Source organism: Geotrypetes seraphini, chromosome 3 (assembly GCF_902459505.1).
Source record: "Geotrypetes seraphini chromosome 3, aGeoSer1.1, whole genome shotgun sequence".
NCBI classification, from domain to species: Eukaryota; Metazoa; Chordata; class Amphibia; order Gymnophiona; family Dermophiidae; genus Geotrypetes; species Geotrypetes seraphini.
In genome coordinates this window covers 387704661-387730887 of record NC_047086.1, presented here as the reverse complement: position 1 = coordinate 387730887, position 26227 = coordinate 387704661, and the positions used below count along the sequence as shown (strand labels likewise).

The following is a 26227-nucleotide window of genomic DNA, read 5'->3' as shown; positions in this document are numbered from 1 at the left end:
TCCATGAGTTTATTCACACCTTCAAAAAAATTAAGCAAACTGGTGAAACAAGACTTCCCTTGGCTGAACCCATGTTGACTCTGACCCATTAAAACCATGTTTGTTTAGGATCTAGGACGATTTATCACGGCTAATACATTGTGGCTAATTTAGAATGACCGTTTCATTGCTGAATCGGCCATACTGAATCATCCACAGCAGCACCTGATCTCTTATGTGTGTGTGTGGGGGGGCTATACCCCCACACCTGCCCCCCCAAAGTAAGAGCGTCCCCCATCCACCTCTTGAAAAGTTTGCCGGTGTGAGCAGCATCTTCCACCTCCTGTTTGGGCCAGTCTAAGCTCCCCTCTGATGTCATGTCCTGGTCCCGCAACTAGGAAGTGAGGTCAGAAGGGAGCCAAGGCAGGCTGAGCAGTGGGTGAAAGATGCTGTTCGCGATGGCAAACTTTTCAAGAGGTATGCGGGAGAGGGGGACAGAGAGGAGGAGAAGCACCACTGGGAGGGGGGGGTTTGTGGTGGAGATGAGGAGAGGCATTGGCGGGGTGAAGAGAAGAGGAGAGGCAATGCGGGGAAAGGGGAAGGAGAGGCACGATTCATTGCGGCCATGTTGAAACATCCCATGATGAACGGCAGCAAAAAAAAAAAAAAAATCGGTCCGTTTCAGTCTGTTTAGGTGTTCCATAGTTTTATTTTTTTTATAATACATTAGTACATAGTAAAAAGAAAAATCAATGCAAGTTAGTAGTGTCTTCATTTGGACATTTTTTATACAAAAAGTGGACCTTACCTGTTTTTCTTGGAATGTTCATCTTTTCCTCTTTTAACACCAAATATTCTTGTAATCAAAGTACTGAAAAGCAGGGTAGATGAATTTCTCACCTACAGCACAAACATAACACTGTTATTTAGTGAAGTTCATTAAATGATGCCATATAACATAGTAACATAGTAAATGACGGCAGATAAAGACCTGAACAGTCCATCCAGTGTGCCCATTAATTATACCCATTACAAATATATGATCAAATTAACTTGTCTCTTCTTTGGTATTTCTGGGTCATAGACTTTAAAGTCCACCTGGTATTGTCCTAGGTTCCAAATGCTGAAGTTGTCGTCTAATCAAGCCATTGTGACATCACTGCTGAGGTTGGCTCTTAGGCACTGGTGGAATGAGGCATTATGACATCATAATCTCAGCTCTGGAATGTTGATACTCTGGATTTCTGCCAGGTAACATAGTAACATAGTAAATGACGGCAGATAAAGACCTCAAAGGTCCATCCTGTCTGCCCATTAGTTATACCCATTAAAAATACATGATTAAATTAACTCATCTCTTCTTTGATATTTCGGGGCATAGACTGTAAAGTCCACCTGGTATTGTCCTAGGTTCTAAATGCTGAAGTTGCCGTCTAATCAAGCCATTGTGACATCACTGCTGAGGTTGGCTCTTAGGCACTGGTGGAATGAGGCATTATGACATCACAATCTCAGCTCTGGAATGTTGATACTCTCTGGGTTTCTGCCAGGTAACATAGTAATATAGTAAATGATGGTAGATGAAGACTTGAACGGTCCATCCAGTCCGCTCATCAGTTATATCCATTAAAAATACATGATTAAATTAACTCATCTCTTCTTTGATATTTCTGGGTCATAGACTGTAAAGTCCACCTGGTATTGTCCTAAGTTTCATCCACTTACTGCACAGTACATCATTTCTTTACAGGCTAACATACCCTTTATTTAATCAGCATGAAAACTGCTGTTGCACATTATCCGAACCCATGTAATAACGGTGCGTTTACAAATGGTGTGTAAATAAGTAGAGCATGATTCGCAAAATATGCATGAGATTTCTGTGCATGCACATAGATCTCATGCATATTCATGGGGGAAATCCTGAAAACCCGACTGGATTGCGGCCCTCAAGGAAGGACTTTGAGATCCCTGCTCTATATAGTACTGTGCCTAGAACTCTGGTTTATGAGGATTCAGTGAGATATAAGACTGAATATAACATACACATGTATTTTTTTTTTAATTCTATTTAGTTATTTGTGTCTCCCATAATTACTTTAAACTGCCTTGATATATTTTCATTTAAAGGCAGTATAATTATATCCAAGATGCCATGTGCTCCCAGCTAATCTGCAACTAAAGATCTCTTCTTCCAGCAAGAGCCGTCATCATAGTGAGCTACTTTTAACCCAACTTAAATTAATCATTACGATGTGGTTCTATTTTTATTCTTCTAAACTTTTTATTTTTTAGTAATATTTGAAACTGTATTTTAACTAAAGCTGTATCTGACTGCTGTATAAAGTATTGTTTTTATGAGATTGTATTTTTTCGCTGAAATGTTTCAGTTTTCCTTTTTCTGTTGTGAACCGCCCAGAACTGTTGGTAGGGCGGTTTATAAGAAAATTTATTATTATTTCTCTAACAATATTTTATCTTGTGGCACATTTTCCTTGTTTAAAGATCCCTAAATTGTAATTAATATTACGGCATTGCCTGCAAAATCTTATAAATAAATTTTGCTCTGCAAAAATAAAATTCTAGTGCTTCCTTAAATGCTTTAAGAATCTGTTCTTAAATATTATACAGAGACAAGTTAAAAATAGGTAGTACATTCCCAAAATTAACATCTATTTTAATACATATATATTCCTCTATTTGTGTTATATATATTTTTTAGAAATAAAAAAAAAACAAATCAGATGCTTGGAGAAAGATGTATGAGGGAAACCATTGCTGCAGAAGCATCTATTTGAGGCGGTGTTGCATTTGTATTTTCCTCCATATGCAACTTTGGGCTCCTAAACCGCGGTAGCGGTTTAATGTGCGTAATAGCGCACGCTAAACTGCCGGCCGCGCTAGCCGCTACTGCTTCCCTCTTGAGCAGGCGGTAGTTTTTCGGCTAGCGTGGGGGTTAGCGCATGATGAAAAGTCCCGTGCAATAAATCCGCTAACGCGGCTTCGTAAAAGGAGCCCTCTATTTTTTTCAAATCACAGCTCCCACTGGAAATGAAGTCATACACGAGCAGATCTGCACCTATTTCACCAGGGGCACTATTTGGCTGAGACTCTAAAGCAAAAAATAAAAAACATGTAGGATTTGTTCAGGTCCTGACCTGGACAGCTGAATTCCTGTTTTCATCTCCTTTCTAAAATAGGTTTCTTAAGGGGGTAATTACTGAATATACTCGAATATAAGCCTAGATTTTGGGGCCCAAAAATAGGGGTCTCGGTTTATATTTAAGTCTTACTACTTAGCATTTCTATAGTGCCCCTAGATGTACGCAGCAATGTACATTAAACATGTAAGAGATAATCCCTGCTCAAACAGGAAAAATAGGGGCTAGGGAATTTCTCACAGAGGGAATGATAAAAACAAGACATGGACCTATCTCAGGGCTCTCCCCAGGCCTACCTTAAGCTCTCCTATGCTCCTGCCTTGTGCAGTCTCATTACTCATAATGGCTGACACAAGTTCCCACAGTAACCTTGTGAGTCTGCCATAAGTTTGATTTATATTTGAGTCAACCTTTTTTCCCTTTTTTTTGGGGGGGAAGGGTTACCTTGGTTTTTATTCAGATAGGTTTATATTCGAGTATATATGGTACCTAAAATTAGTTTATAGCACTAAATACTCCTATATTTCAATAAAATCTTCAAGCAGATGTTAAACAAGTTTGTTGCTCAGAGTATGATGAATTGGGATACACTGTTTAAAAGTTTTAAGTGCAATTTTAGTACGATGCTAGAAAATTATTTCCTACAACTGAAATAAAATACCACTTGAGGATGAGCTAGTCTGCCTTAGTCATTGTGGAGATCTCAACATTCCAAACAAATTTATGAAACCGTGGACATTTTGGGGGGTCCGGTATTTAAAAAGAAACCATATTTCACGGTACACATTGTGAGCATGTTCAAGGATCAGGTACATAGATTGGAAAGGAAATGAGAAGAGTGATGACATAAAAAGAATGGAACCCAAGCTATGGAAATAGAAAAGCTATAAATAATGGCATTAGAAAAATAAATTAAGAATCCAGCGATTCTGTATACAACAGATGTTAGAGAACCATGAAGCATGGCATAAGAACAAACTATGTATAAAATCCATTTAATATCCATTAACTATGACGTATAAACTAATTTTAGGTACCATTTATACTCGAATATAAACCTATCCGAATAAAAACCAAGGTAACCCCCCCCCCCCCCCCCCCCGCCAAGAAAAGTGAAAAAAGGTTGACTCAAATATAAATCAAACTTATGGCAGACTCACAAGGTTACTGTGGGAACTTGTGTCAGCCATTATGAGTAATGAGACTGCACAGGGCAGGAGCATAGGAGAGCTTAAGGTAGGCCTGGGGAGAGCCCTGAGATAGGTCCATGTCTTGGTTTTATCATTCCCTCTGTGGGAAATTCCCTAGCCCCTATTTTTCCTGTTTGTCTGTCTTAATTAGATTGCAAACCCTATTGAGGAGGGATTATCTCTTACATGTTTAATCCACATTGCTGCGTACATCTAGGTAAAGACGTACAATGCTGTACTGCACTTTGGCCACATCAGAATGCAGCCATGCGGGTTCATAAGGTTACCAGAAAAAAATGCATTGTTAAACTAACCCTGGCCACGGAATTTTGAAACATGCCACAGTCCTGCAAATATTCATCCTTATTTCATTGTGCAAGCTCATTTCTTTAAACTTTCAAACAAGCGTATTGACATACACTCTGCCAATTCCTCAAAATAAAGTGTGTGGGGGGGGGAGGGGGAGAAATGCACAACTTACCGCCCAAACAGGGGATGTAAACCCCAGAATTGCTGCTTGAGTTCCATCTGCCACATATGGAATGATTCTTTCACTCAAACGGGTATCTCGAAACAAAGCTCTTAGAATGTTTAAAGCATGAACCTAGAACACATATAAAAAATAAAAAAAAAATCTCAATATCTTTTTTAAGTAGAACATGACTAAGGGATTCTTAGGCGCACGTAGTACGACACAGATGACAAAGTGGCGTTGTGATATTTCAAAATATTTATACAATTCCACATCACCAAACAGTTGCTGTTTTTTTTTTTTTACAAAGCTGCGGTTAAAGGTTTCTACCGCGGGTCAGCGAGGTAAATGCTCCGACTCTCATAGAATTCCTATAAGGATCGGAGCAATTACCTTGTCAGTCCAAAGTAGAAACCTCTACTGTGGTTTTGTAAAAAGGAGCCCAATATTTGTTGTTAATGATGCAGAAGTCCTACATCAGTGATTGTCACTATTTTTTGGGAGCTTGGTAGGAAAATAAAAACCTTCAGCAAGAGAGCTTCACGACTTATATTCCGTGAGAGCTGCTATACTCACGTTACCCCTCTCCTAAAGTCACTTCATTGGCTTCCCATCCATTTCCAAATACAATTCAAACTCCTCTTAACTGACCTACAAATGCACTCACTCAGCTGCCCCTCACTATCTCTCTTCACTTATCCCTCCCCCCCCCGGGGGGCTCCGCTCAACTGGTATGTTCTTCCTTTCTATGCCCTTCTCTTCCTCCGCCAAATCCAGACTCTGTACCTTCTGCCTTGCTGCACCATATGCTTGGAACAAGCTGCCCAAATCCCTACGGCAGGCTCCGTCTCTGGCAGTATTCAAGGCCCAATTAAAAGCCCACATCTTTGAGAGTGCTTTCGACTCCTAACTCCTCTCGCCTTGGGTTCTGCATCCCCCAACCCTATATGTCATGTCTGTCTGTCCAAGTTAGATTGTAAGTTCTTCCGAGCAGGGACCATCTATAAATGTCAAAATGTACAGCACTGCGTACGCCTTTCAGCACTATATAAGTGATAAGTAGAAGAGCCAGAACTAGTGCTGGATAAAGTAGTTTGAATAAAGTTAGGACAGCAAATTTTCTGTCCTAACTTTATTTAGAAGAGCACAGAGGTGGGGCAGACAGCCCTAACTGGCTCAGGTGCCAAAAGCCCTTCCCCTGGTCTTAGGCACCTGAGCCGATCAGGGCATTAGACCCCTCCCAGTTAGCGGTGGCACTCCACACTCTGCCCTGATATTCAATGTTACCATTTGAATAGTGCTGAATATCTGTGAATAACTTAAAATGTCTCAGCCAGCATTTCAAGAAAACACCAACTGTGGAATTTAAACACTGACCCATTTATTTACATACACTTAAGAAGTACTTCCTTCAATTTCCTTCTGTTTGTTTTAAACTTGTCACCTTGTCCAAATATAATATAATATATCAGCCATATTCCCCTTGTCCATTTGCATGCTGACACATGCAAAGAATTCCAACTGATCAGCGAAGCATGACTACAAGGAGAGTTGGCTCCTGAAGATTTGTGTGCGACTCCTGAGCCGATGGAAGTAGGCTTGGCAACCATTTTGAAGGACTGAGCTGCAGAACTAACAATCCCACTGTGAGGTGATTCCTAAGAGCGAGGTTGAGATCCATCGATCTATTGCACAAACTGGAAAGGGTCCACGACCTAGAGATACTTGCCTGTAGAGGGTGTGTGCAAACTTGTATCTCACATGATTTTCTCATACAACCATTAAAGGCCCATAAGACTCCTGAGGCAAGCCAGTTGGGCCGAAACATGTGCATGTCGGTTCGTTGAGTCTTTGGATGTATACACAAGATTTTGAACCAATAAAGGCATTTGCATTCATCAGATGAGTTGAAGGACACTTTTTTAGTGCTCACCGTTCTGATTGGGACAATTCCACTTTGCCTTTTTGCTTTCGAGGTTATGGTTTTGTTTCCCCTGTTTTATTAGTTCCTTTCACTAAAACCATGTTGACTTTTCCCTTCATGTTGTGGTTCTATAGCTCACCTGACTTACTGGTCTGTAGATCCCAGGGGTTCCCTTACAGCCTTATTTGAAAATGGATGGTGCATTGCTAAGTCTTCATCCTCCGACACTAGTTTATGTAAACTCACAGAGAACAAACGAGTGTGGTGCCCAACTGGTTTCACCACAAGACCTCAAACACCCAAGGCACTACTTCAACAATTAACTGAACATAAACACTGCATAAAATGCACTATTAAATACACAATTAATACATGAAACAATCATTCCCCCCTCCCAATTATTAATACAAGAAGATATATTATGCAAATATAATTATAATTAAGTCATTTTATACTCAAAATACATTTCTCTCCCCTCCCCTCCCCCCCCCGGATGTGTAAAGAAATCTAATTAAAGGAGAGATAAATGACCATTATTGCGAGGTAACAAATGTGGTGAATGGGTTCCACACTTTTTTAAACGAACTACTAAACCCTAAACAATCCGCATTTATTCTCTCGTACTTATAAGTGGTACACACATTTAACCACCAGAATGTGTAATTAAGACTGTCATGACTCTTCCAGTGTCGTGTAACCATTTAGATAGCTATACATGTCATGATCAAGAAAAGACGGCTTTTATATTTATCCAAAGTAGGCTTAACGTGTAATAACGTACCACAAATTACGGCTTCGTAAATTAAGGGAATAGATGATTCTGGAGGTCAATTTGGGGACAAATTAATCTTATTCTTGATGTGTGGATATTCGAGGCAGCACAGCCCCCGAGGAAACTGTAAAGTGAAACGGTTGGGCAGCCGTCGGGCAAAACTTAAGAGCTCTTCTTTTATAAATTATAAACACAACGTCAACTTTGAGACTTAATAAAAATTATAAATTAACATCACTGTGCGTACTGGCCTAGAAAAGAGAGCGACGATGAACACATCACCCCTGTAAGGGCATGAAAAAAGTTGAAGTAGTGCCTTGGGTATTTGAGGTCTTGTGGTGAAACCAGTTGGGCACTACACCCGTTTGTTCTCTGTGAGTTTGAATTGATTTTTGAACAAACTTAAATTTTTTTCCTTTTTGTGGATTGGATTATACTAGTTTATGTAAAACGTAAGTCCCTTTAGACCTAAATGCCTCCCATGTGCTATCATCTATAATAATAAAGTACTTAGCTTGCATGCGCACACTTACCACCGTGTTCCCTGATCTGTAGGTCAGTGGTTGGCAGGAGTGCGCATGCGCGACACCAGGATGCCTTCAGTTCTGCGGGCCTCTCAAGAAGCAGCGGTGGCAGGGATGGCGGAAACGTTAACGAGGCGGCTGTTGGCCTCAGGCGCGCACGGTGGCTGTCGGCACCTGCAGGCCGCAGCGGCTATTGGCGGAGGGCAGACGTGAACGGAGGTAAGGGGTGCTGCTGGACAGGGGAAGAGGTGCTGATGGACGGGGGGGGGGGCAGAAAAAGGAAGGAAGGCCTATTGCTGGACAGGGGGAGCAGGAAAGAGGTGCTGATGGATGGGGGGGCAGAAAAAGGAAGGGAGGCCTACTGCTGGACAGGGGCTGTCACTATATATTATTTAAATTACTTAACATTTTTTCAATTGTTTTCTACTCTTATCTGTCATTTTTAAATCTAATGTAAACCGTCCAGATATTTGCTTGATGGTCGGTATATTAAAATCTAATAAACTTGAAACTTGAAAGAGGTGCTGATGGATGGGGGGGGCAGAAAAAGGAAGGGAGGCCTACTGCTGGACAGGAGGAGCAGGAAAGAGGTGCTGATGGACAGGGGGGGGGAGAAAAAGGAAGGGAGGTCTACTGTTGGACAGGGGGAGCAGGAAGGAGGTGCTGCTGGACAGGGGGAAGTAAAATAAAGGGAGAAGGGCTGCTGCTGGATAAGGGGAGCAGTGAAGGGGTGGTGGTGGACACAGAGGAGGTAAAAGGAAGGGAGAATGGACAGGGGGAGCAGGCAAGGGGTGGTGGTGGACAGCCAAGGAAAAAGAAAGACAGAAATACAGAAAGCGGCTAAGGAGAGAGAGAGAGAAAGAAATAAAGACAGACACACACACATACATATATTCTAGCACCGGTTAATGTAACGGGCTATAAGACTAGTATACAATAAGTTTCTGTCTTTCAAAAATCTCATCTGTCAGGTCAATTTGTCTGATCCTGCTTGGGTTTTTAGATTAAATTAATAATCAATAGATTATACATTTTGGTAGTACGTTTAGGTATCTTAAAATAAGTCAATGACATTTAGATCAGTTACATAAAGCCCGATTGCAAATAATTTGCCCAAGAGCATGTAATAAGTTTTCCATGGAGTTATGTGCATCATCACCTGTGGAATTGTGCTGATATCACTGTGCAATTCATTCGAAGGCATGGCCAAAGATATCAATTCCTTCATTGTTGTGTTAAGCAAACCTGCTTTACTGCTTTTTGGTTCTGATGCCAATAAAGCCTGCAGAAAGTTAAAAAGACAGAGATCGCTAAAAGAAAAGTCTTCACTTGCCACATCTGCATGCATAAAAATATTAGGCCTGTTATTTTATTTTTTGAACTACTTAGAGCAGCCTTTTTGCTTCTACCTGTTATGCATATATGAGAAGTAGTTACCAGTATATCTGGATACTGATCCACATTATTAGAAAATATTTGCATCAAGATCAATTTAGATTGGTAGTGCAAGCGCTAATATTAAGTAAACTATTACTGCAACATACTATAGTTTATCTGGGAATTACCAAGTGTCTGCTTAAATCTTTGCAGACAAGACAATACAAAAAATCAGCTGTTCGATTAATTTATAGATTAAGAAAATCAGATAGAATTATACCTTCATAGTGGTCCTTTTACTTCGCTGCACTAACCAATTTAACGCACACTAATGGTCTCTTTTACAAAGCCACGCTAGCAGCTGTGCTGCGCTAATGGCCCCGAAGCCCATAGAGATTTAAAGGGCTTTGGGGCCGTTGCCGCGCGGCAGCTGCTGGCGCCACTTTGTAAAAGAGGCAGTAAATGTTAAGATGCCCATAGGAATATAATGGATGTCTTAGCACTTAGCGTGTGCTAAATGACCCCCATATAGCTTTACGCTGGTTGCCAATCGAGGCCAGAGTCATGTTTAAGTTGGGCTATCTGATGGACTGACCCCACAATATATGAGCCATTTAATCTGCAGGCCATTGATAGGACAATATTATAATGTTCATAATACTTTAACATTACAATTTCCAAGTTTAAAAGGAATTATATATAAAAGATTGTTTGCTATCTCCTTCCCTTATGAGGCCACCTCTGTAGAGTCAATCCTGACAATTCAAATACAATCTATAATAACTCTTTTTTTAAAAAAAGTTCTTAAAACTTTTTTTGTTTCAGAAATGTAATCTTAATATTTAATAATGCCGTTAATTATGTATATCTTAGCTGAATTGATCTATTTCTTTGTATATAATCCGCTATGAATTATTTGTTGGCAATAGCGGAATATAAATGATTTAAGTATAACTGAATATTCAGATATAACTTCAAATGCCGCAGCTGGCTTTAAACGGAGTAGATGAGTAGCTTAATGGTTAGAGAAGTGTTAATGTCCAGATAGCAAGACATGCCATGAGGTGGAAGAACCACTAGTCACACTTTAAAGATAAGTGTATTGTGTGTGTGTGTGTATGTGTTTATATCGCTAATAATAAAACTCTAAGCGCGCATGCGCACTCCTACCTGCATGATCTTTGCCTCCGTGGCCGGCAAAGGAATGTTAAAGTTTGGTGCGTTCAGCGTGTGCCCGAATGACGGTTTGATGTCAGACAGACAGGACAGCTGCAGAGCACCAGCTCCAGCAGCTAAGAAGGGGCACGGAACTCTCAAAATGGCGCAGCGGAGGCCAGGACACCTGAAGCTCACCACCGCCAGCTAACACCAGGGAGAGAAGGAGGCGGCGGTGACCGAGCTACGGAGCCAGGGGAGGGAAGGCCACAACCACTGCCGCTCCCTGGTCGCACACGTGTCCGGTATTCTCTTCTGCTTCCACTGTCCCCTCTGGGTCAGAGCACCGTTGCAGCTGGCAGGGGCCGCGCTCTCTGCCTGCCTAGTAGTGAACCTACCACCCCTTACCTCTGAATTTGAGTTTGTTGGGCGGGTCAAGGATGAGAATCTGTTTATTCGCTGCCATGGCGCTGGAGGCTGGTGGTGCTGCCGCTGAGAGGGGGGTGGGCTGGGTTGGGGAGAGGGGAGGGGGAGGTCAAAGGAAGTGGAGCGGGGCGCTAGCAGAGAACAGGAGGGAGGGAAAGAGATAGAAAGACAGACAGACATACAGACAGCGGCCAAGGAGAGAGAGAGAGAGAGAGAGAGACAAAAAGACAGGCAGACACACAGACAGCGGCCAAGGAGAAAGAGAGAGAGACAGACAGACACACAAACAGCGAGAGAGAGACAGAAAGACAGCAAGCAAGGAGAGAGAGAGAGACACACACACACACACAGACAGCGGACAAGGAGAGAGAGACAGAGAGACAGACAGACAGCGGCCAAGGAGAGAGAGACAGAGAGACAGAAAGACAGACAGACAGTGGCCAAGGAGAGAGAGAGACAGAGAGACAGAAAGACATATAGACAGCGGCCAAGGAGAAAGAGAGACAGACAGATACATAGACAGTGATCAAGGAGAGACAAACAGAAAGAAAGACAGACAGACAGACAGCGTTCAGAGAGAGAGAGAGAGAGAGACAGACAGAAAGACAGACAGACAGTGTCCAAGGAGAGAGAGACAGACAGACAGCAGCCAAGGAGAAAGAGACAGAAAGACAGACACACAGACAGCGGACAAGGAGAGAGAGAGAGAGACAGAAAGAAAGACAGACAGACAGACACATCTATTCTAGCACCTGTTAATGTAACGGGTTTAAACACTATATGTGTAACAAAGCATGGGTGGTTAGGACATTGATGTGGCTATGATGGTCCCGTGGTAACCGTTGCTTATTCTGTGGCATTTTGGTTATGGGTCTGAGCACATCATATTTTTTAAAAAAATATTTTTTCAAGATATTATTTTGAACGAGGAGTCGACGTGTTTTTGGGGTGGAAAGTTTCTACACGCAAGCAGTGATTTTCTAGTGTACTCCTAGTGTGAATGATAAATAAAGTTTAGGGAAAAAAAATTTGTGAACGTAACCAGTTATAGTTATTTCAAGGTTTCAAAGAAAATGATTGACTATTTCTTTAGACCATGAAGACAAAAGCTGGTCACATGAAAAGTACCTGAATGTAGAATGGAACTCCAGCACTGCGCCTGGTTGCACAGAGTTTTGACGATGGATCACTAGATTTAATTTCCTCTAATACATTGCATAACCACTGCTGCGGCAGACAATGCAGACTCTCAATGCTGCATCTAAAATAAACAGACGCAGATAAATCAGGGCTCAGAACAAAGAGTTCATCATACGAGTACAAATTATTAAAAGCACATTGTTCCAATTCGAGAATTACAGGATCAACATATGCTCATAATAAGATGTGTAAAGTCTTCAATATATCAAACTCATTGTCATTGTTTTACTCTTTGGGAACTTGCCAGGTACTTGTGACCTGGACCGTCCACTGTTGGAAACAGGATACTGGGCTTGATGGACCTTCGGCCTGTCCCAAGTATGGAAAACTATGGGCTCCTTTTACGAAGGTACGCTAGTGTTTTTAGCGCACGCACAAAATTACCGCACGCTAAACCGCGCAGTACGCTTCTAGAATAATGCCAACTCAATGCTGGCGTTAAGGTCTAGCGCGCCCTATTCCGCGCTTTAAGGCCCTAACGCACCTTTGTAAAAGGAGCCCTGTGCTCATGCTGACATTTCCCCAATATTCATACAAAATACTTTTGGCCAATAACTTGGTTCATAGTCTAAAGCGCGCGAGGACAAAGGCGCGCCGACAACCCAGCGCAGACAACTGAGTGCAGGGCTTGATCGCGCCAAAGAAAAACCGTATTTTAAAGGGAACCCCCCCCCCACTTTACTTAATAGAGATCGCACTGGCATTGTGGGGGGTTTGGGGGGATGTAACCGTATTTTAAAGGGAAACACCCCCCCCCCACTTTACTTAATAGAGATCGCACTGGCATTGTGGGGGGTTTGGGGGGATGTAACCGTATTTTAAAGGGAACCCCCCCCACTTTACTTAATAGAGATCGCACTGGCATTGTGGGGGGTTTGGGGGGATGTAACCGTATTTTAAAGGGAAACACCCCCCCCCCCACTTTACTTAATAGAGATCGCACTGGCATTGTGGGGGGTTTGGGGGGATGTAACCGTATTTTAAAGGGAAACCCCCCCACTTTACTTACTAGAGATCGCACTGGCATTGTGGGGGGTTTGGGGGGATGTAACCGTATTTTAAAGGGAACCCCCCCCCCACTTTACTTAATAGAGATCGCACTGGCATTGTGGGGGGTTTGGGGGGATGTAACCGTATTTTAAAGGGAAACACCCCCCCCCCCACTTTACTTAATAGAGATCGCACTGGCATTGTGGGGGGTTTGGGGGGATGTAACCGTATTTTAAAGGGAACCCCCCCCACTTTACTTAATAGAGATCGCACTGGCATTGTGGGGGGTTTGGGGGGATGTAACCGTATTTTAAAGGGAACCCCCCCCCCACTTTACTTAATAGAGATCGCACTGGCATTGTGGGGGGTTTGGGGGGATGTAACCGTATTTTAAAGGGAACCCTCCCCCCACTTTACTTAATAGAGATCGCACTGGCATTGTGGGGGATTTGGGGGGATGTAACCGTATTTTAAAGGGAACCCCCCCCCACTTTACTTAATAGAGATCGCACTGGCATTGTGGGGGGTTTGGGGGGATGTAACCGTATTTTAAAGGGAACCCCCCCCCCCACTTTACTTAATAGAGATCGCACTGGCATTGTGGGGGGTTTGGGGGGATGTAACCGTATTTTAAAGGGAACCCTCCCCCCACTTTACTTAATAGAGATCGCACTGGCATTGTGGGGGGTTTGGGGGGATGTAACCGTATTTTAAAGGGAACCCCCCCCCCCACTTTACTTAATAGAGATCGCACTGGCATTGTGGGGGGTTTGGGGGGATGTAACCGTATTTTAAAGGGAACCCTCCCCCCACTTTACTTAATAGAGATCGCACTGGCATTGTGGGGGGTTTGGGGGGATGTAACCGTATTTTAAAGGGAACCCCCCCCACTTTACTTAATAGAGATCGCACTGGCATTGTGGGGGGTTTGGGGGGATGTAACCGTATTTTAAAGGGAACCCTCCCCCCACTTTACTTAATAGAGATCGCACTGGCATTGTGGGGGGTTTGGGGGGATGTAACCGTATTTTAAAGGGAACCCCCCCCCACTTTACTTAATAGAGATCGCACTGGCATTGTGGGGGGTTTGGGGGGATGTAACCGTATTTTAAAGGGAACCCCCCCCCACTTTACTTAATAGAGATCGCACTGGCATTGTGGGGGGTTTGGGGGGATGTAACCGTATTTTAAAGGGAACCCTCCCCCCACTTTACTTAATAGAGATCGCACTGGCATTGTGGGGGGTTTGGGGGGATGTAACCGTATTTTAAAGGGAACCCTCCCCCCACTTTACTTAATAGAGATCGCACTGGCATTGTGGGGGGTTTGGGGGGATGTAACCGTATTTTAAAGGGAACCCTCCCCCCACTTTACTTAATAGAGATCGCACTGGCATTGTGGGGGGTTTGGGGGGATGTAACCGTATTTTAAAGGGAAACCCCCCCACACACTTTACTTAATAGAGATCGCACTGGCATTATGGGGGGTTTGGGGGGATGTAACCCCCCTCATTATACTGGAAACTTAACTTTTTCCTTGTTTTTTAGGGAAAAAGTTAAGTTTTCGGTATAATGGGGGGTTACACCCCCCACATCCCCCCAACATGGTAGCGTGAGGCAGCGCGATCCCTATTAAGTAAAGTGGGGGGGTTCCCCACCAACACCCCCGTAGGAGCCCTTTAAAACACGGGTTTTTTTCGGCGCGATCAAGCCCTGCGCTCAGTTGTCTGCGCTGGGTTGTCGGCGCGCCGTTGTCCTCGCGCGCTTTTGACCCGTCACCCAATAACTTGATGGTGCTGGTGAAACCATTTACTCATTTTATGACGATTTATTGTTTTTAATTTCTAGGCCGCTTAAACCTAATACATAATACATATTTCATCAAACAATGCATTGCACATATTTAGGTCCTTTTACTAAGGTGCCCTAGCCGTTTTAGCACGCGCTAAACACCAACGCGTCCATTATAGTCTATGGACGCATTAGCGTTTAGCGCCTTAGTATAAGGACCCCATTATTTGTGGAGAAGAAGCTCCCCCAAGGACCTCTCCTCTCTAGATCAGATTGTGGCTCTGAATCCCATTATTCTTAAACATTTCAAATCTAAAAATATAATCCACAGAAAATCAAACTAAAAATCCCTTCATGCCTCACATGAACATAACACCTTAAAAAAAAAAAGGTAAAAGTACAAAACCATCAAAGCTCTCTTCAATATGTATCAATGCTGACTCATTCTTCAATGCTATTTCATAAAAAAAGGTCAACAAATAATTGTGTTTTCAGCATTTTTAAATTTTTTAATGAATATGCATGAATATACCTGTACGATTCAGGTAGACAAATGCATCTATTCGGGTTCGTAGGAATGCAAAAATCAAGCATGGGAATACATACTGAAAAGTAAAGAGCCACTTATGACCCCAGCCAAGCTCAGCCTAGGTCAAACTAAATATCTTTTTGCAGCATAAGACTGGCTTTCTCTATATACAGTACTTCTCTGAAATTTGCGGGGGTTCCGTTATAGGAACCCCCGTGAATTTTGAAAAACCGCAAATATAGTTTTTTGCCTGTCAAAAGGCAGGGGAAGCAGGAGAGGGCAGCTGGAGCGCCGGCGGATGAAGAAAATCACTCGCGGTCTGCTCTGACCGCCTCTTCCTGTAGTAAAGTCGGGCTACACCAATCAGGAGCTGCTTTGATACGCAGCTCCTGATTGGTGCAGTCCGACTTTACTACAGGAAGAGACAGTCGGATCAGACCGCGAATGAGCGAGTCTGCGATTCGCGAATGAGCGGGGGAACACTGTATTCCATTTAAGTAACACAGTAACATAATAGATGATGGCAGAAAACGATCTGTACACTTACCCCTCCATATTCGCAGTTTCGTGGTCTGCAGTTTCAGTTAGTCGCGGTTTTTCGATCGAAGGCCCCACCCCAAAATTTACATCACAAGAAATCGCTGCTCCTAGCGATACACAGAGAAAACTGATCCTTCCAGCTGTACTTTCTTCACTGGAACAGGTCAGGTTATTTGTGATTTTTTTTTATTTATATAAAAATTTTGTGGATTTTTTTCACAGAAAAACCGCAAATAACATGCAAAAAGTTATTTGCGGTTTTTCTCAATTCACTGCCTTGCCATTCCCCTATCACCGCGAATGCGGAGGGGGAAGTGCACAGTCCACCCAGTCTGCCCAAACATGATAAACTCATGGCATTAGGTATGTTGTAATTCTACGTATACATACTTGATCTTGATTTGTTCTTGCCACGGACGACCGAGTGGCACTGGCCTTGTTCTCTAACTACTTAACCCTTTCAGGACCAAGGGACATATTTGTCCCATAACTTTAAAATCCTATAAATTTTGATTGGGATAGTCTACAGTTCTAAATTTGATATGTACGGATTCCATATGATACTGCCTTTATGTAAACAAACTGGTTCCGACATTCATTCATTAGCGTCGTTGCCAGATTGACGAGAAGATTCACTTGCCACACTGTCCATAAGCCAGAAGTGTGATTTTTTTAAATAAAAATAATGATATTTCACAAAAAAAAATCAATTTTTTGGCATCTGCAAGCCCTTTTTACCATAAAAATGTCGTCAAAACCACAAAAATTGGCCTACGATCCTTATGGTCCTCAAAGGGTTAAGCTATAGTAGTTCAGAAATGTTTACAGAAGTGAGACTCATGAGAGTCACCCGACAAAAAAAAAATATCAATTAATCTGCAACATCCATGCTTTTTAAGAGTCAGACATCTGAGCAAAACCTGATAATCGGGACAAACTTATGGAGTGCTTTTATAATAATAAATTGTTACAAGTAATGATAAGACTACAGATATAGATCTGCTTCATATGTGATCCAAATCTGCTTCAATCTATGCACAATTAAGAGCTGTAGAAGAAAAGAGCAGACAATATCTCACTTCATTACTCTGATCCTCCTAATAGTTCTGAAAGCTTGCAACTTGAAACTTTGGGCACGGAACAGCAAGAAAAAACAGTTCATTATCTAGAACTAAGGTTCCCCAAGATTGCTAGTTACATGTTAGGCTATGGTAATGTTTAATTCTTATTACCATTTTGTAATGTTGTAATTGGTAGGTTATGCTCCGTCCTCATCTGCACAAGCCTCGAACCCTTATGATTTTAGTTTGAGGCTTTTGCAGATGAGGACGGAGCTTGCAGAGATGGGGCAAGGACAGGGACAGAACTCACAGGGACGGGGATGGATATAGATCCCAAGGGGCGGGGGACAAATTTGTGTACTCCCCCCCCCCCCGTGTCATTCTCTAGTCTGGGTCACCCTGCACTGATCCTGACCTTTTGACTTTCCCCTTCAGTCAGGCCCTATTTCAAACTTTTCCCAAGTTTGAATGCGTGGACATGAAAAATATATCTCAAGAATGCTTGGGACAAGTATATTAGATCTCTAAGAGAGAGGAAGAGATAGTACATGTCATGGATAGGCAGACTAGACAGGCTATATGGTCTTTATCTGCCTTCATTATTCTATGTTGCTCTCACATTGGAGATATTGCTACCTTGCCACCCGAGATTGTCATTAAATTGATTCAAAAATTATAAAATAACACAATCAAAATGCTTAAGTACCACGAGATTTATCAATTTTTAAAAAGGAAATCTTTGACCTCGCCCCAGAAACTATCCCTACAAACTTAAGTAACCACCAGAATCAAATAGAGTAAAGAAAGTATAATAAAATAAATCCCAGGTTGCTAGAGATTATGTTGCTTCTCTTTTACCTTTGCTATACCTAAAAAAAAACCACCATGCTGAGAAATGGGTGCACAAATCTCCAATACAGAGGGAAATTGGCATCAATTTTGATCTGCTGAGTTACTGAAGACGGCTATATAACTAGTCTTTCTTCCTACAGCCAACAGGAGAAAGGTATTGACAAAAAGTGCTGTGCATGGCTTCAAGTTTAAAGGAAAATCTGGACTGGATTATTTGGACTAGAAATGTCTGCATCACTCTTATTTTGAAATAAATTTGAACTTCTCACAGAGAGATGGGCAGGGATTATGGAGGTGGGACTGCATCAGAGTTTCAGGGTGAAATAATTGTTGAGAACATGCATATTTTTACCTTGCTTATGTTGCTGTAAAAGTTTAAACATCTTATTCCTCACTGCACTTAAGAATCACACATTACCATACAAGATGTGTAAATAGGATGTATTTAGCTGCAATAGACCGAAAGAAGATTGACCCATTGGAGCTTTGGTACGGGAGGATTTTAGGCATGTCATGAACTACCAGAACTAACAAATTGATTCTGGAAGAGATCAAACCGGCTATGTCACTCAAAGCCCAAATGATGAAGTTACGACTGTCCTATTTTGGTCCCACCATCAGAAAGGAGAGATCACTGGAGAAGGACATCATGTTTGGGAAGATCGAAGGAACCAGGCGAAGAGGGCGACCTGCAATCAGAAGGCTGGACACGTTGAACACAACCATGGGGATGACGCTGGAGGACCTTTCTGGACTAGCACTAAACCAATTTTTTTTTAGATCTGCGATTCATCAAGTCACTAGGACTCAAGCACGAGTCAATGGCACCTAAGAACAACAGCTGCGATAGTAAACCTAGTATTATGTGTATATATACATAGGATGACTTGATTTGGTGTAAAGGTGTGCATAGAAGTAGGATGATCAATGTGCCAGTAACATAAGTAGGATGTTTGATTATGGCATAATTATGCCGGTATTAATAACTCTGTATGGTAACATCTCTACAGAAGCTCATGCAAACCTCTCTGAATTGACGGCAATTTATTTTTTCTGTTACCGCACTTCAGACTTGGAACGCCCTTCCAATTTATTTAAGGGAAGAGCAGAATCTGGAGAAATTCAAAAGTAATTTAAAAACATTTCTCTTTAAAGATGCTTTTGGTAATTAACTAAACAGTCCATAGGTCAGATTATTTTTACTGTGTCATATTATATTTTCTATTTGTTTCCCTTTTTGTTCTCCTTTTCTATATTGATTTTGTATTTCACCTCCCCTTTTTCCTTGTGTATATAAGTTTGTTAAGTTAAACTTTTAATCCCGAATGTCATTATGTATTGCTTTGTATTGTATTGTCTCCCATTAATTGTCATTTTAATTTGTTCATCGCTTAGAAATATGATTAAGCGATTAATCAAAACAATTATTAAACTTGAAACTTGATTAGAAGCGGTATAGAAGCTCTCAATAAACAAACAAACATATGGAGATCCGTTTGGAATTTAAAGAGACCTCTCAAGTGAAAGGCTTACTAGCAGCGAGGAAATACTCTGCCACAACTAACACGCCTCAAAAGGCAGTTCTGAAAATTAAGCCAGAGATTTTAGATTCCAGAATGCTGCCTTAGAGAGCGCCAACCCATGCCCAAGTCCAACTAGCAAAGCTGACGTTATATTGCATTTATTTTGAGTTTCACCAGACATGGGGCTCTCCATGGCTCCCAACAGACCTAATTTTTATGACTCTAGGTTTGAAAAATCAATTTTTGTATATACTGAGTGGTTCAATGGTGCAGATGTATCAATATTTTTGTATGGACAGCCTCTTTACCTTATTTCGTTGAATCTGTACAACGGGTCAATGTACAACATTCTTATTTGTAGTCTGTAATGGAGCATAATATTCATCAAATTACTTATTTATATTTATGTATCATTAAACACGAGCAATGCACTTGGCTCCTTTATTTAAAATTTTGCAACTTAGCAGTTTTCTAAGACTTGATAGATGCCATAAAAAGAAGCTGAGTGCATGTTTGCCTTATTAGCTAGTTTTTAAGGCTACGCAGGACATGTTTTGACATAAACAATTTTAAAGAACAAACATAATTGTTAATGAAACCTTTAGCCATCATTCTGTCAGCTTATTTTAAGAATTTATTTTGCCAGTTGTGATTTGCTCTTAGAATAGAAGACCACACAATCTATGGATAAACACATCTGTGGATTTAGCTACTCCAATCTGGCTCCACTTATCGTTCTGTGGTGCTCAATCTCTTTATTGTACCAATTAGGACTCGATACGCACGTGTTTCAGCCAGATGGCCTACCTCAGGAATCTTAGCATTATTCTTATAAAAAGAAATGCAAAGTATCACGGCTTGTAACAGAGCATATGCTTTTAAATTATTCATCAAAGACATCGCTAAAAAGGCACTTAAGATAGGTGATACTTTACTTCAAAAATAGGTTAATGAAATTTTGTGGGGATTTGGTTAGGATTTTTCCGGATGTATCTAGGACCACTCAAATGAGGAGGAAAGAATTTCTGAAATTGAAGGACAGAGTTTTGGCCCTGGAGGCATCCTTTTACCTGAAATTTCCCTGTAAATGTCTGGTTAAGTTACAAGATATTGAGTACGCCTTTTGGGATCCTATACAACTACAACAATTTTTAGTTGCAAGAGAACAGAAATGAGATTTGTTTCACCTAGCTGAGAATATGAGGAGAATTAATTCAAATAATATCCCATTTTAAGGAATGATTCAAGGTTCTCTAGTGCGAACCGAGAATTATTGTCCTTTATTTTCTTGAATTGATTTGATTAGAAATAGCAATATGTGCTCCCCATTAATGTGGGCTTAAAAGGAATTATGTATGTATGGTTTGATTATGTATTGTTTTATGTGTTTATCCTTTTTTCCTTTGGAATTATTGGATATTGTAATGTATTCAAAATTTATAAATAAATAAAAAAAGATAGGCGATACTTTGCAATTCTCTTTATAAGAATTATCCTCCAATTCCTGAGGTAGGCCATCTGGCTGAAACACGTACACATGGGTCGAGTTCTAAGTGATACAATAAAGAGATTGAGCACCACAGGTCAACTTCGTTGTTTTTCTTACCTTTCTACCTGTGAGGGTAACATCTTATGGTCCACTTATAGTTCTCAATATGTACGAACACTGGCCCCTCCATGATATTTTTAAGAACGGCTCTGATATAGCATAAAATACGTGACATAATATTAAAAAATTCTGTGGTGCACTCTAGTTTATCAATTCAACAAGATACATTGGGGATTTTCTATAAATGGCACTCTACCAGCGCCTAACTTAATTGACAAAGCCGTTAAAATATGAATCAAAAATCATTTTTTAAAATGTAGGTGCCCTGAGTCTACAAAAACGGGGCCTTAGTACGCCTAAGGTCGAAGTGGGCGTGGTTAATGCCAGAAACAACCTTAGGCATTCTTAGGCATCTCCGTAGACATTCTAGACCCTCAATCTCTCAATATTTTAATACATTCACTTATCATATCTAAGCTCGATTACTGTAATGCATTGTAGAAGGGTATCTACCAAAAAGATATCCGTCGCTTACAACTGATACAAAACACGGCCATAAAAATTATCACAAACAAAAAGAAATTTGACTATGTCACTCCACTATTAAAAACAGCTCACTTTTTGTCAATTCCACACCATATCATATATAAAATAGCTATCCTTTCATTCAAAACACTAAAGAAACGGCCTTTATCCACAAACTTATTATCACACTTGATCCTATAAGAGCTCCAAGATCCTCTTCTCAGCATCTACTTCATACACCATCCTTGAAAATAATTAACACACGTCAGGCTACCTCAGTCGCAATTATGGCCCCTACAATATGGAATTCCTTACCTCAAGGGAAATCTAAAGACTTACCTTTTTCAAGATGCATTTGACTGTTAAATAGATTTGGTTACAGCCAGAGTTATTCTATTATCTTTATTCCCTAGCTTTCCCATCGTGGCTAACCTTTTATGTATTCTTTACTTTTAATTTGTAGCTCTCCCTATTTTCCTATTGTTTCTAGTTAGTCAAGTATTGTTGTGCGAGTACTAACTCGATTATTGTCCCCCCTCCCCCTTTTAATTACAAATTGTAAAACGCTTAGAAGTTTTGATTTGCGTTTTATCAAAATTTTAATAAACTTGGAAACACAGGTGCCAAAAATGTAGGCCTTCAAAACCCTGGCCTACATTTCAGGTGCCTATGTTTGAGGGAGCCGCAGTTCTACACGATATCGGTGCCATTTGTAGAATCCGGCCCATCGGAGTCAGAATATCTAATTGCTATGAATTCTGTGAACAACTGACTCAATGGCACAGTGTTATAAACAAGACTATTTACATTCTCACAGTACATTAATAGATTGATAAGTAGCAGATGTTATAGTCTGTCTTTGCAAAAAAAAGATTTGCGTGGGATGCACCAGATGGAGTTTTAGGACTTGATTGAAATCATCATCACCGTGCCTCAGTACAATGCTTTTTTATGAGCAACTCATGCTTTCACTGATCAGCAAGGGTTTATTATAAACTGTGCCCTAGAAGAGTGGCTGTGTTAAATCCAAGCTGAACAGACACAAACAATATTGGATTTCGAAGTCAAGGCACCTCAATCTGAGGGAAAATGAATGACATTGATAGGAATAGTTTAACATGGTGTTCCACAAACTTTTTGGCCAGAAGCACACATTAAACCCAGTGCCCTGGCCGGAAGTCACCCGGACCGGGCCCCCACTTGATGTCATCATGTCAATAACCGCGTATGCGCGGAGACCCCTCTGGCCATGACCCTCAACCCGTCACTTCGGTGGGGGATCCTGGAAGAGGAGTGGTGCGGGGAGAGGAGGAAAGATGCTGGCGAGAAGAGTCATCGGTGCCCGCTGACTGCCTACAGGACGTGCCATGAAAGGCATGTCCTGTAAGCAGTCAGCCCGCGCTGGTGCCTCTCCAACATATACCGGCGTCTCATTGGGGCCCACCTGGAATCTGCTGCGACACACAGTTTGTGGTACACTGGTTTAACATAACATAAAATTTTATTTGTATACCGCAATGCATCGTGATGTTCGATGCAGTTAACAGGAATTAAGCAGAAGACCGTACATGAGAGGTGAGGACAAAAGTGCAATTAACTTAGGAGCATGACAAGGTCAAATACAATCATGGAAAGGTAATATAATTAATGTTTTTATTCTAACATCACTTCTCACTTTTGTACTCCGTATCTAGTTTTACATTACATTACATTAGAGATTTCTATTCCGCCATTGCCTTGCGGTTCAAATACAAAAAATGTATTATAAGAAGAAGATATCTGGTAATTTCTTTTTTTTATGCTTAAATCTTTTATTGATTTTTCAATTTAAATTTCAAGTATTACACTTGTACAGAAAGCAATAATAGAATAGATATCAATTACTGTATACAGTAAATATAACTCACAAATTAACAAATTTTACTATTTATGCTCAAGTCCTCAACTTAGGATCCAAGAGTCAAAGAAAATTGGCGAAAAATAGAAGAAATTAATAATAATATATAAGAAACTGAAAGCTATAGCACTGAAATGAGGTCATCAATAATCAAATTTAGGGTTCAAAGGTTGTTGCATTCAGACGAGACATTGCCACAAAGTTTGTCAATTGGGATGGTTCAAAAAACATATATTTGAGAGTACGGTAACACACAATACATTTACATGGATGTCTCAAATAAAAAGTCGCCCCCAAGGATAAAACCCCAGGTTTCAAAAGAAGAAATTCACGGCGGCGCCTTTGCGTCTCCCGTGCCAAGTCTGGAAACATTTGTATTTTGTGACCAAGGAAACTTTTCTGTCTATTTTTAAAGTAAAGTTTTAACAACCATGTTTTATCAATTGGCAAAGCTAAAGTAATAATCATAGTGGCTGATGATGTTAAGTCCTTCTCAGATGTCTCTAAGATTTGTGAAATATTTAAGGGTTCTCGGTCTGGAGATTTTACTTTTTGTTGTTGGTTTTGTTCTTTATCAGGCAAATAATAAACCCGTGAAAATGGTGGTAATGAATCTTCAGGTATTTCCAAAGTTTCCACTAAATATCTCTTAAGCATATCTCTGGGTGTTACCAGATCAAGTCTTGGAAAATTAATTAACCTTAAATTGTTACTACGTGAATTGTTCTCAAGCATTTCAATCTTTTTCCTTAGGTTAATATTATCTTTAACTAAATAAAGTCTCTTGCAATTGTTTCGATGTTATAATTTCCTTTTCTATTTTCTGAATGGATGAGTTAGAGGTATTCATTTCTTTTCTTAAGTCCTTCAATTCTTTATTATGTTCCTTAATTTTCCCTTCGATTTGTTGAAAAGTAGGAGTTATATTTTTAACAAAACCAGCCATTAAGTCCCAAATGGAATCTAAAGTCACTTCAGCAGGTTTAATCAATACAATTGGAGTTTGTGTGAATGTGAAGTGCTCACCGTTCTGAAGATTTCCTTCGGGGCTTGTCTTCTGTCCTTCCCCCTCATATTGAGATGTTACTGCCCCAGATATCTCCATGGGGACCCTTGCAGTGAGAGCCCCAGCCTCCAAGCTCTCCAGAAGATCCTTCCTTGCCTCTGGAGAGGAGAAAACCTCAGAATCCGGGGTTTCTCCACCCCTGGGAGAGCTGGTAATCTGAGGCTGCGGGGGTGGTGCCCTAACATCGGGGCTTAGAGTAGTGTCGGGCCCAGGAGTGTTCACCATGGGTTCGCCTCCCTGTGTCCTCAGCAGGCCACCGTCCGATGTTGCAGTGACCTCCTGCATACGCCGCAGAAGATCTTGGATATTACTAAGAGCGGGGGCTCCAGGACGCCGCGAGGCAGAAGCGGCACTCCGGCCCCGTCTCTTAGGCATCGCGGTAAGCAAAGTACCGCTAGAATTATTCAAAACCGACACTGTTCTGGGACGAGCAACTCAGCGCGTCCTGCTCTCAATCGCCATCTTGGATCCAAGCGATATCTGGTAATTTCTAGAGGAGATAAAGAGTGGATGAGATTGCTTTGGGGAATTGGAAAGTGGTTTTGGGGAGTGGGAAGGAGCTAGCGGTTTTCTTGGTCAAACAAACTGATACATGCTGTATGTAAATGTGTGTTTCAATAAAGCTGTTATAGAATGGATTGACATTGCAAGGACATAAATGGAGATATAAATATGAATATTTATAACATAAGTTTGACTAGAAATGAGGGAGGAGTCCAAAGTGCCTGAGTCAGTCAGAGCCTTAGGCTCCTCTCATGCAACAATGATGGAGGCCTACAGGAGAGAGACTGAGCACCCCTCCTGATCCCAACTTTTGAAAGATATGGGAAGAGGGGTGGGTCAGGCTGGGCCCGACCAATGGCGGTGGGGGAGTTGCGATGGCAGGAGGGAGTTGGCGTCCGTCCTGCCATATTCATGCGGGTGGAGAGGGGGTGGGCAGCATTAGGTACGTTTTGGAGTTGTTGTTTTTTTTCGGGGGAGCCAGGCCCAATGGTAGGAGGGAGTTGGCATCCCTCCTGCCATATTTTTGGGGAAGCGCTGATGGCAGGAGGGAGTCTGCATCTCTCCTGCCTTTTCTTGTGGGTGGGGGGCTGCATTTGTGTGCGGGGAGGCTTTTTATTTTATTTACTGGCCAGATATTTTGCATGTGTAATACACACAAAATATCAGTGCCATTTTTTAAAAATGAACAAAAAACAGGCAGACCTGTCTGTATTACCAACAGGTCTGCAGCAGGCAGTAAAACCTGATTCAAAATAGCCAAGTAATTGTTAGTGAATCAATCGCTTGGCTATTTTGCATGGGGTTTTACTAATTTGCATGGGTGGATCGGAGAGGAGTTTTATCGGGCAGCAGTTTAGCGAATCGGATCAGGGTTAGGGAACCATCGTAAAACCAGTTAGCCCTTAGTTGATCTGTAACCTGTCGCTAAAATCATCCATAGTATCAAAAGATTTGTAAAAAGGTCTCCGGGGGCAAAAAGGGCAAGAGAGAAAGGCTGCAGGGGGAGGGGGGAGAGGCTGCAGGGGGGTAGGGGGGTAGGGGGTAAGAGAGAGGCACTGCAGGGGGGAGGGAGAAAGAAAGAGACTGCAGGGAGGAGTGAGTGAGAGAGAGAGAGAGAATGAAGGGAGGAGGGCATGAGAGAGAGTGAGACTGCAGGGAGGAGAGAGAGAGAGAAAGACTGCAGGGAGTAGGGAGAGAGAGAGAGAGAAAGATTGCAGGGAG

General features: G+C 41.5%; 1 protein-coding gene across 2 annotated transcripts in view; it reads right to left on the bottom strand.

The window, feature by feature from the left end:
* Positions 1 to 26227, bottom strand: part of THADA (THADA armadillo repeat containing) — a 538115-nt gene that overhangs the window by 370089 nt on the left and 141799 nt on the right. For both annotated transcript variants that reach the window (XR_004538762.1, XM_033937269.1), the window contains exons 23-26: positions 12109 to 12241; positions 9182 to 9304; positions 4812 to 4934; positions 788 to 879 (exon numbers count right to left, since the gene is read on the bottom strand). Coding sequence is in view for 1 of the 2 variants with exons in the window: in XM_033937269.1 (XP_033793160.1) it covers positions 788 to 879; positions 4812 to 4934; positions 9182 to 9304; positions 12109 to 12241 (471 nt within the window). In the remaining variant the exon portion in view is untranslated. The remainder of the gene's footprint in view (positions 1 to 787; positions 880 to 4811; positions 4935 to 9181; positions 9305 to 12108; positions 12242 to 26227) is intronic.